The 12,274-nt window shown below is 33.3% G+C and overlaps 1 protein-coding gene and 1 long non-coding RNA gene across 2 annotated transcripts; one reads left to right on the top strand and one right to left on the bottom strand.

Moving 5' to 3' along the window:
* Nucleotides 1–2,374: 2,374 nt before the first annotated feature.
* On the bottom strand, nt 2,375–6,319 carry LOC141676880 (thiol protease aleurain). The gene is made up of 8 exons (XM_074482596.1): nt 6,034–6,319; nt 5,576–5,697; nt 5,002–5,117; nt 4,515–4,588; nt 4,166–4,430; nt 3,700–3,831; nt 2,911–3,046; nt 2,375–2,740 (listed from the first exon to the last, which is right to left on the bottom strand). Exons 1-8 carry the CDS (start codon nt 6,234–6,236, stop codon nt 2,700–2,702), a joined length of 1,089 nt encoding a protein of 362 aa, XP_074338697.1. The 5' UTR covers nt 6,237–6,319; the 3' UTR covers nt 2,375–2,699.
* A 4,110-nt stretch (nt 6,320–10,429) lies between these two features.
* LOC141676512 (uncharacterized) lies at nt 10,430–11,986 on the top strand. The gene is made up of 4 exons (XR_012557050.1): nt 10,430–10,513; nt 10,611–10,724; nt 11,096–11,332; nt 11,758–11,986. It is a non-coding gene; the product is annotated as an uncharacterized LOC141676512 (long non-coding RNA).
* The last annotated feature ends 288 nt before the right edge of the window (nt 11,987–12,274 follow it).

Genomic DNA, 12,274 nt, shown 5'->3' with positions numbered 1-12,274 from the left:
GCAAATTAGCGGTGGGGAAAATAATTAGTCGGGAAAGTAATTAGTGCCCGTTTGATAAATTTTAGTAAAAATATAAAAATTTGAAATAATAATTCAAATAATGTTATTTGAAATGAACTATTATTTAGTAGTAATTGATAATTAGCCGTTTTAAATAATTTTTCAGATAAGTTCATTAGTATTGAAAAACCTACTTTGAGGAGTTTTTTTATTAAAATATTGTTATTGAACTGACTTCGACAATTAGCAGAGGGTTAGTGAATTGAATTAGATTTTAAGTTCTTTGGTCGGTATTAGAAAGTTATTTACCAAGTAATTTGCATTTTTTATGATATTGTAATTTGACCAAATGAACTATCGTTTAGTGGTGATTGATAATTAGCCGATTTAAATAATTTTTCAAATAAGTTCATTAGTATTGAAAAACCTACTTTGAGGAGTGTTCCAATTAAAAGATTGTTATTGAACGACTTGACAATTAACAAAAGGTTGGTGAATTGAATTAGATTTTAAGTTTTTTAATCGGTATTAAGAAGTTATTTACCAAGTAACTTGCATTTTTTATGATATTATAATATGTAGGAAGCTGAAAATATTATTTGATTGTTATGTGGGTAAATATTGAACATAGGAATTATAAGTTACCAATGGAGATTGTGGGTGAGCAAACTTCTAATATTTAATAGGAATTCAAACTTTTAAGAAATTTTATTTCCCTAATTTTGTTAACCAAATAATTTTATCAGATGATACTTTCTCGGTAATTCAAGTTCCTCATATTTAAATATCAACCAAAGGACCTCTAATACATGTGAAGTTATGCAAACCTTGTATATCTCGAAAGCTATCAGGTAACCTTGTATATCACAAACCTCTTTCTATTTGCATTAAATTTATCAGGTAACTATGAGTTTCATCGTCATCTTGAAAGCTGATCATCAACATTATCAATGTTGACGGAGGAATTTGGGAACAACAAAACTTGAGGTTAGTAGCCGAAAACAAGATCTGTGATGGCAGTTCTTCGTCGGAAACGTAAACAGTAACCGATGAATCCGATGAACAGTATTCGTCGAAAAAGATGAACAGTGTTTGGTGGTGATGATTATTGGGGGTTGAGATTGCTTAGAGTTAGTGGTGGCTCATTTGCGCTTTCGCTTCTGACCCCTTACAATTTGCCTACATATCCCTATTTATAGGGAATCAAGCCCACGTAGTTCTTGGGGAACAAGAAACCTAATGGGCTTAGATTTCTTATCCCGAGGCCCAGTAGGAAACCCGCTGGAAACCGTCTTCTACTAGCTTTAGGAATGTCCGCCGATGAGGCCCAACCACAAAGGCCCAAGGCCCGTCCGCGGCTTCGAGACTTCACAGATAAGGCATCTCCCTGACCAAGGATAACCCTCCGCTACCAGCTGTTTCTCTAGTCCGCGGACGCAGGTATAGCCGTGGTTCACCCCAAATGTTGGACGCATCCTTGTTCCCCGATAAGGAGCCCCTACCAGATTGCAGGACAAGTGATCCCAAGTTTTTGGGTGCAAAGTGCAGGATACTCCAAAGTCTCCCAACGAGGACACCGTTGACTATAGAGACATAGCTCCCAAAGCACACACCAGATTTCACCCCACATCCCCAATGAGGACACCCATTGACTACAGGAGGAGACCTTCAGTCCAGGCATACCCCTGGAGGTCTCTGACCACGGACACCGCATTTCCTGTAGATATGCTACAGGAAGGAGTTCTTCAATAGAGTAACTGCATCAAATAGGTTAGTAATAACATTCTCCATCTTCCTTGAATCTTCCAGAGAGTCCATCCAAGTAGCATATCAAAGTTGCATTTATATGTCAAGTAGAAGTTAAGGGCGCACCCTTATATTCCTGTATGTTGGCGCCGCCCTGTGTCATCAGCCTTTGATCTCTTCCTATATCATTCTACATCATAGGGCGCGCCCTAAATTATTCATCGTTAAGGCTTGCTCTAACTCTGTCCAAGCCAAGGTGTGAGTCTGTCAAAGCAATCCGTCCAAGGAGCCTTTCTTACTTAGGGCGCGCCCTAAAGCTCTCCGTAAGACATATTCCAATCAAGGAATTCCTCTCCCCTTTTTCAGTCATTGGACGCGCCTCCTTATTACGTTTGAGAGCGCGCCTTTGGGGATAATAACCACAACCGTTAATCAGCTACTCAATCAATGGGGCGCATCCCTAGGGCGCGCCTTTTTTTATGGAAAGTTAATCTTACCTTTTCCTATATTTTAGGCGTTTCTCCTTCAATTTTGCCTATTTTATCAATCTCATTCTGAATATTATTTATACCAATTTTTGGGCATAACAATCAATTACACAGTTTTTTTGCAAAATGCACAAACACAATCAATACAAATACCATCACGTTCGGAGATTCATAAAGGATAGTGTACATTTGTATGCAGTTTATTTGCAAAATGCACAACCAATACAAATACCATCACTTTCCGAGATTCATAAAGTGCAGTGTACATTTGTATGCATTAAAATCCTAATTTACAATAATTTATGTGTCTATAATTTTTATTTTGTACATCGAAGCCTGAAATCAGCTTAAATGGTAAATACAATACACCCCCATTTATCTTGTATGCTAGATGACCAACAGCTGCATCCGAGACTGAAACACGATAAGTTTAGACCACAAACTTCACCGTATTTTCAAGAACCTTTAGGCACCAATAATAGGGTAAGATGCGCATGTTGCTACACCTGCAAAGCCAAATCAATTGCAAATTGCATTCATTATAATCCTATCTATATAATTTGAAGAATCAGATGTAGCCAAATTAAATAAACTGGAGAATGCCTTTCGATGTAAATGTTCAAATTTCTTTATTTATACCGGAAAGCTATTGCAAGTCCTAGAACCAGGCACTTACCACACATGTTCTTCCCTAGCTCCATCTTGAAGTAACCATCAAGTCCCCAGTCTGCTCCCCACGAATTCTTAATGAGCCAATACGGCATACCATTTTCAACTCCGTAGCCGACTGCAAGAACAGCATGATTCACGTCCTGCATGAGATGACCAAAGTGTTAACACAGACTTTAATTACAAGGAGTTTCAGAGCGGTGTCAAAGGTGCTCCTAGAGAGTTTGGGTTAGGCCCTCTTGTTCATTCTTTTCTTTTTCTGATATATATGAAGGTTAGCAACAACAAAAAACAAACAAACTACCAAATGAAAAATTTAGAGATGAAAAATTGCCTAATTAGTTGCCGCCTTTTATTCAAACATATATTATACACATCTAAAGACAGGCTGATAGGTACAGTTTAGGTGACATTATGCATCAAGTAATCTGTACCCTGGGTACATGATCCAATGTATCCGGCCAAAACACAAAGAAAGATAAAACTGAGGATAATCAATTGGTAAAAGGTGCAGTTTCTTTATTTGGAAATATGTATAATCCGATCATTTGATTGCTTTTAGTACTCTTTTTCTGCCAATGTATGAAATTAAAAACGCAACAATATTAGATTACATTGATTCAGCGGATTCTATGTCCTGTCCTCTTTGCACAGTGTCTAGGCACTAAAGAAAGGAGCTCAAGCTTTCAGAACTTTCATGCGTTTGTAATATGTCCTAAAACGGATTTAGCAACTACAAGCTTCTACTTCAGAAGATTAAAAACAATATTACTCAACGACGTGCAATATTACTTACCATGGGAGTGCTGCCACACGAGTCACTGGTAAAAACTCCTCCTTCGTATAATCGGAATTTCTGGATCACCTGAAATGCCACACTAACTGGACGGACAATTCCTACGGCATGCTTTAATTCATCTTCAGCACCCTGTATAAGTTGGAGTAGAAAACTACAAGTTAATAGTTAATTCTTTTTTTGGCTAACAAATTACAAGTTAACTTTTCAAATATGAATGGTATTAGTTCATCATCTGTCAGAACATTGTGATTTCAACATCTAATGTTCAACTTGATGTGATCCATAGAAAAAAAGGTTGCAGAATAATGCACTATAGTCATAATATATATAATCCGATTACTTCAGGAACGAGAAATTACTTTAAGTAAAGAGGTCGCTGGGTAAATTCCCTAATTTTCTTTTGCACACAATATAAAATTAAACCAATTTATCACTGGTAAAAAAGAAAATGCTAAATTCGTACCAGTGTAATGTTGACAGAGTTGAGAACTTGGACTCCGACATTTTCTGATGAGAATTTACACTTTCCATCTTTACCGGTGTATGGATATGCTTCCTCAGTTTCAAGTCCACCAGTATATTTTATGTACTCGAAGGCTTGGGATGGAAGCCCTCCATTGCAGCCATAATTATTAAATGCCTGGGCACAGTCTACAAGCTGCTGCTCAGACAGAGAAATTCCTTTCCCAAAAGCCTGGGCATAGGCAGCCTCCAGTGCTCCAGTTGTGCTGCAAAAAAAGATGCAAGATTTTCTGTGCTCAGCCAACATATTTACCACAAACTAATCTTGAAAATATTGAACTAAAAAATGCCTGAATGTCCAGCAAGATCCACAGCCTCCTTGATTCTTCACGGGGCTGACAATGCCTTCTTCCCGCCAATCTTTCTATAAAGTTATGTAAACACCAACATAAGATGTTTGTAGCATTAGCAATAATCATTTAAATTTATAAATAGTTTTCCAATTTTTAAAGTATCTGAGGATGAATACAGGTCTCAAAAATATTTCACATAATAGATTTACAGACAAACAACATAGGCCAAACATGAAGGATTATCTACATCTACAGTAACTGGTTTAAATTTTCACAACATATCGTGAAGGTAGATGCTGGTAATCAGTGTCATTGCTTCAAAACTCAGTTAAAATTTTATCTGAGATTTGTAGTACAGGACTGCAGTGTATAATACTAATATGAAGAGGTGGATGTGCTCATTAAAATTTTACATCATTTTATACTATATAAAATATACTGTCACCGATATATTCCTATGTAAAATGTAATCTGGTAGAACTACCTTTTTAGGGAGAACAACTTCAGTGAGCTTGTGACTGCCCTTCAAGGTTGCAGAGCAGTTTTGAGCAGCTCCTAACTTCTCTCTACTAAATTCTTCCCATGTCATATCAGCAAAACCTGATACGAGAACAGATACAGCAGCCAAAATAAGAATTATAGACTTCATATAGTCTCCAATCTAATACTCATGTTCAGTAAATAAACAAAGTTCCCTTTTCATTTCTAAGTAGAATATCAATTTCCAAAAGTATAGCATCCACTTCAAGTAAATTAGTTCTAGCTCTATTAAAAAATATGTCAAGTTAGCTATTGCCCTTCATGAGTCCTCATTTTTAAGTAACCGTTCCATCTACTACCTTAACGTATAAGCCGAAAAACCCAACATGATTTTATATTTTTCAACGCTCATCGTTATATATGAATCGGATCAAATAGAACATTATATTTGATTTTCTATGATACAATTTTGAAAAATTTAATGCAGTAAAAATAAGGCCGATCAAAAAGTCAAAATAAGCACAACACATGTAACACAACGCATGTACTGAACTGAGCTACTAAGACAGTTGACTTACGGTTAACACCGAGAGTATAAGGCAACTTCTCCTTATTATGAGATCTGATCATCTTCAAACTCTCCGAGAATATCGAAAACCTCCTCTTCATCTCGTCCGTTGTCTCGTACCTCTTTCCATACCTGCAAAATCACTAAATTAACTCGAAATAGAAGAATTTAATTAAATTATCGAGATAATTATTCATCAAAACTAAAATAAATAAGTCTGTCTCTATTATGTTGGAACCAAAATAATATCCGATGAACAGAATTTATTAACTTACTAATTTTACTAGTATTATGTTGGAACCGAATAAATATCCTATCAACAGAATTTATTGACTTACTAATTTTTCTAGTATTATGTTGGAACCCAATACATATCCGATCAACAGAGTTTATTGGCTTATTAATTTTCGTTTATTATGTTGGAACCGGAAAAATATATACGATCGCGATGATCGGAGAAGAACTGACCGATGAGCGAAGCGAGCAAAGCGAAGAGCATGACAAGTGTTACCAACGACTTTCAGAACTGAAGTTTCGAAGTCACGTAAACCTTCGGAGACGACTTGTCGGATCGGATTATCATCGGAGAAAGTAGAGTGAGCTGCAGCTCCGGCGACAATGGCGATGATGAGTGTGAGCAGGAGTGATGATGTGTGTTGTTTAAGAGCCATTAGAGTGTCTCAGTTTCTCTCTCTAAGTTGCTCAGGGTCAGCTAGAGTTTCTCTCTCTAGAAATATTGAAAAAATTTGGTGGGCTTTGAAGATGAGATTGGATTGGGTTATATTGAAGATTCTGTATGGCAGTAGCGTATTAATGTGGGCCACGTGTGTTTTGATATTTTTAGAAATCGAATTCTACGATGTATAGGTCTCGTAATCGCTACGTAATCTCGTTACATTTAGGGTCTCGCTCGTTTTGATGTAACGAATAATTTAAGGGTTGATATAATAAAAAAAAATTACAAATAGTTTATGTCAATTATTTTCAAAATTCTAGCTTTATGGGTGATTTGTGATGATATTGCATAAACTATATGAGTCAGCTTGTATAAGAAAGTATGTACAGAAGGTAAGTTGGATGCATCATCAAACCACTTGACGCAAAAGAGTTGTTAGAAGGATGTGGGGAACTTGAGATGAATTATAATAAACAAAACATTAAAATCTATTTATCTACATTATCTATCTATATTATTATATTATAATAAACAAAACATTAAAATTATGGTAGTGGGTCGTTCGTTCGGTACTTGTTGAAATTATTTAATTACCCTTAACTAATTATTTTAATTCTAATTAGTCAGTTGGTGGATCGGTCAATTTCAATTCTAATTGATATTATGCTCAACATCCTCTAACAATATAAATTCTATTTTATATCGAACTCTATATCATTATTAATTAATATTAAAGTTAACTTCTTACGCAAGTTTTAAATTATAATCCATATTTAATTCTATATTATTTTAATTAATATTTCAGGCAAAAATTAATTTAAGCAAACTAAATATAATTATCGGGTTAAGTAATTGCGATATGGCTTTTTGGGACTTTTCGCGATGCCGGTATGACAATTGGTTATGGAACACGAAGACATACCGCAGGCACTTAGTTGTTGACTTCAATATCTATTACAAATTAGAATTGATCGACCCAATAATTATAATTGAAATAATTAAATAAGAGTAATTAAATAATTTTATCAAGTACCCATCGACCGATTACCACACTTTCAATATTTCGTCTATTATAATATAATATAGATTTTTACACACATAAAAATGATAAATAAAACTCTATCGTTCAATTAGTACTATTGTCTTTTTGCAAATAGTTTTTATAGTTTATTAATTAAGTAATAATCTCTCCAAAATAATATTTTTATTAAGGTTTTAACATAATGGAGATATTATATTTTTACTCTCAAAAAATTATAAAATCACTATAATAATATTATTTTCCCCCGGTATCAAGACTATTATCCTAAATAGGTTTAACTATTCTAAAAAATTATGAACATGTACGTGTACTAAATAATTATCATGAAGTCATATCATTTAAAAAAAGTAAACATAAAAAATTTTAATGAACAAATTTAAGAATTCAATTTTAATTTTTTTTTTTAAAAAATATAATATTAAAAAAGATTTGTTCATCCGTGCATCGCACGGGTTTTAAGCTAGTTATATTAAATATGAAACAATAAAAATTTGGCTGGTAGTCGGTTTAGTTATCGTAATTATAATAATATTTAAATAAAACATTCTTCAAAATAGATTAATATTCACATTAGAATTATATAAATACAAATAGAATTATAATATGTCAAATGATCTTGGTTTAAACAAAATAATATATAATATTCATCTGAATCAGGCTAAACAAAATTATACTATTAATCCAATCTTAAATAAAAAAAACTACATACACTTAGTTGAATTTGAAGCCTCGTACTAAAATAAAATAATAAAGACTAATAAAAATTTGAAAGAAAATTCATTTGATCGATATAATATGTAATCAGGCTAAAACAAAATAATAAACGGGCTAAAACAAAATAAAAAAAAATTGAAAGAAAATTCGTTTAGTTGATAAAATCTCATCAGGATAAAACAAAATTATATATATTTTTTATCCGGTATAAAACAAAATTATATATACCCCGGACTAAAATAAAATTAAACAAAAAACTAATGTAATATAACGGACATGATACTAGAACCAAGATTTGCTAACTAATGCTAAAACAAAGTAATAAATATTACCAATCTGGCTAAAAAAAGATTTTATGAACCAGACTAAAACAAAAATAAAATTCAAAACGTAAAACATTGATCGATATAATCATCACGCTAAAACAAAATATATTATCTATTCAATTTAAAACAAAATAAATTAACTCGGAGCTAAAATAAAATTTAAAACAAACTAAATGTAATTAGTTGGTTCATATAACGGGGTTGTGCCTAAAACAAAATAATATGTATTAATGATCTACGCTAAAACTAAAATTTAATTCAAACTAACACTACTAGAAATAGTAGATACGACATCGGTGTTTAGACATCGGCATGTAATGCACCCGATGTTAAAATCTTGTTTAACATCGGTTTAGAAAAAAACGATGTTGAATACGAATACTGATATCGGTTTCACATAGTAGGCGTTGTCTATGGCCTTTTTAAAAAAATAAAAATTTACTTATCTTTTTTCCCCCGGTTTCAGTACACTTTTCCCCCTTTAATTTTAACAAAAAAATTGTCCCCCTTTCATTTCCCTATTTCTAAAACTATCTCCCCTCTTTCCCTCTTTACTCGCACACCCGACTCTCTCTCCCCCCCCGCTCTCTCTCTCTCCCCTCCCCCTCGCTCTCTCTCTATCTTTCTGTCCCCCCCTTCTCCCTTCCTCTCTCTCCCTCTCTGCTATACACACACTGTATGTGAACACACACTTACTTCTTTATTACACACACATCTCTGCACTCTCCTCTCTCCTCTTTCTTACACTTATGTGCACCCTTATTTTAGGTTTCAATTGATTCAATATTTCTCTCTTTCTCAGGGCTGATTTCGAAATTAGGACATGTTTCAAGTTTGGGGCTTTATTCGAGTTCAATTTGGGCCTTTAGGGTTTGAATCGAGTTTAAGATAATTGTATCACTTATGTTACATATGTTAATTTCTATATGTTATTGAATGTGCAATTTGATATGTTGGCTGATTTTGTGTAGAATTGTCTTTTTTGTTCATATGTATGGATGTTTCTGTTATCTATATTATTGATCTGAAGTTCTTCGTATTATTCCGATTGATTGATGTTTCGTCTAAACGTTGATTTAATATGCTGTAGTATATTGTCATATCAACATTTAATATTAGGCTTTTCAATGTTTGTTTTTTCTTTCAGCGACGTCTTTATTGTACCACCCCATTGTATTCCATTTGTAACAATTCCTTTTTTAAAGCATGATTTGCAATATTTCCTCTTTTAGAAAGTATATGCCTTGAAAATAAGTGATTCTTTATGTTAAATTCTATATTAAATTCTAGTTAATATATTATTCCTTAATCTCAATCAATGATGCATTACTTCATATACTTATTTATAAAACATTCTGGTTCCTTAAAGATAATTCACAAATTTAGTGACCAACTTTATTACTGCAGCAAGAAAACATGCTGTAGTATATTGTCACATCAACATTTAATATTAGGCTTTTCAATGTTTGTTTTTGCTTTCAGCGACGTCTTTATTGTACCACCCCATTGTATTCCATTTGTAACAATTCCTTTTTTAAAACATGATTTGCAATATTTCCTCTTTTAGAAAGTATATGCCTTGAAAATAAGTGATTCTTTATGTTAAATTATATATTAAATTCTAGTTAATATGTTGTTCCTTAATCTCAATCAATGATGCATTACTTCATATACTTATTTATAAAACATTCTGGTTCCTTAAAGATAATTCACAAATTTAGTGACCAACTTTATTACTGCAGCAAGAAAACTTACCAGTTTCTTGAAATAATAGAAGAGGAGATGTAGTTTTGTCTCCTGTAAGTTAGCCTCATAGTATATTGTCACATCAACATTTAATATTAGGCTTTTCAATGTTTGTTTTTGCTTTCAGCGACGTCTTTATTGTACCACCCCATTGTATTCCATTTGTAACAATTCCTTTTTTAAAGCATGATTTGCAATATTTCCTCTTTTAGAAAGTATATGCCTTGAAAATAAGTGATTCTTTATGTTAAATTCTATATTAAATTCTAGTTAATATGTTGTTCCTTAATCTCAATCAATGATGCATTACTTCATATACTTATTTATAAAACATTCTGGTTCCTTAAAGATAATTCACAAATTTAGTGACCAACTTTATTACTGCAGCAAGAAAATTTACCAGTTTCTTGAAATAATAGAAGAGGAGATGTAGTTTTGTCTCCTGTAAGTTAGCCTCATCACTCAAAACTCAATTTTTATAGTAGAAAATTACCATATAAATGTGTTGACTCAATTTTTAAAAGTCTACTTATATGTACAGGGTTTTGGTTCATCTTCACTGGGAAGGGGAATTTCTAGTGGGGAGATTCTCTTTGCCATCACCATTTCCATTGTTAGATTAGTGCTAATTTCCTTGCTCAAAGGCAACATGCAGGTATGTACTGCAATATCATCTGATGTGGTTTTGGTAAATATTATCTGATTAGATACTTCATATAAATTTCTTTTATCTTGTGTGGAATATGAATCGTGCTGCATAATGATCATTATGTCATATAATCTGCGTGCACAGAGAATGTGATTGCATTGGTCCGTTAGTGGATAGTGGTGGTCTTGATTTCTCCATGTTTTCATGCTCTTGTACTATCATATATTTTTATCACTACATAAACAATTAAAAAAACTATTGCTCATTATTCTCTGGACTTGTTACTCCAGAGTAAACCTCCTCTATCATCACTAAGCTCTGTAATTTCTCCAGGCTTATGGATCTGTTAATACTTTTTCTAATTATGGCTTTTACAGAAATATTTGCAGTCTATCACCATCAGAGATGAGGAGATGAGGGTAAAAAGGAGAGATGCAGAGTTATGGATGTCACATCGTATACTCCCAGAGAGTCTAAGGGAGAGGATTAAGCATTACAAACAGTACAAATGGCAAGAAACCAGATGAGTTGATGAGGAATTTCTCATCCGTGACCTTCCTAAGGATGTGAGAAGGGACATAAACCACCATCTTTGTTTGACTTTACTGACTAGAGTAAGTGGCTAAGTGCAATGCAACAAGTCAGCACATTGCTGTACATTTTAGCTCTCATTTATGTTTTCATTTGATATATTTGTTTTGCATATCTTATGTCTCCTGCTAGTACTACAATTATGTTTCCTGTTGGAACGGTCTCTTTGGATGCAAAACATTTTCTAGCCTATTCAGTACTTACCACGTAGCCTGATTTTTAGATGTATATAATAAAAACAACCAAGCTTGACCAGGTATTGTATACTTTAAGGGTGATAGATAACAATATTTTATGTGAATACTATACTACGCTGCAGAATTGGATTACATAATGTTGAAATATAAAAAAATATAGATCTGAACTAGAAAATGAAATTATATAAAGTTGCCAAATATTTTACAGTGCTTGTATTTTGGCTCCCCTGACCCTCAATCTTGGCTAGTAGGTGCCAATGTTTGCAAGCATGGATGAACAATTGTTGGATGCTATGTGTGATCGACTTAAGCCAGTTCTTTACACAGAGAAGAGCTATATAGTCCGTGAAGGTGATCCAGTTGATGAAATGCTTTTTGTGATGCGTGAAAAGATTTTGACAATGACCATCTATGTATAAACTCTTGACAAGTCCTTAGTTAAAAGAGTCTGCATAACTAAGTTATTTTATTATTATTGGTTGGGATGTTTATTTTAGACTTGGAATGTATGTCCGAATTGATTGTTGGAATATTGTATGTTAAGATATTTGGTATCAATTTAGCTTTATGTTTCTGTTGGATGGTTTTGGTTGGATGTTGTATTGTTTGGTATTTTTTTGGTTGTGTAAATGCAATTGGTTCATGTGGTTGTAAAACAGGACCAGGATGGCTTGTAATTTACACCACATTACCTTCACAATGGTAAATTTAAACTGATATAAAAAATATACAAAAGATGTGGCGCCCACCAAACCCGGGTCAGAAGTT

This window comes from Apium graveolens, chromosome 8 (genome assembly GCF_009905375.1).
Source record: "Apium graveolens cultivar Ventura chromosome 8, ASM990537v1, whole genome shotgun sequence".
NCBI lineage: Eukaryota > Viridiplantae > Streptophyta > Magnoliopsida > Apiales > Apiaceae > Apium > Apium graveolens.
Note: the sequence above shows the minus strand (reverse complement) of the source record. Positions and strands in the feature narration are given on the sequence as shown.

Coding starts and splice junctions, on each gene's coding strand:
- LOC141676880 (XM_074482596.1), bottom strand. CDS start 6,236: ATGGCTCTTAAACAACACACATCATCACTCCTGCTCACACTCATCATC. Junction 4,589..5,001: donor AAGTTGTTCTCCCTAAAAAG/GTAGTTCTACCA, acceptor ATAACTTTATAG/AAAGATTGGCGGGAAGAAGG. Junction 3,047..3,699: donor CGTGTGGCAGCACTCCCATG/GTAAGTAATATT, acceptor CATCTCATGCAG/GACGTGAATCATGCTGTTCT.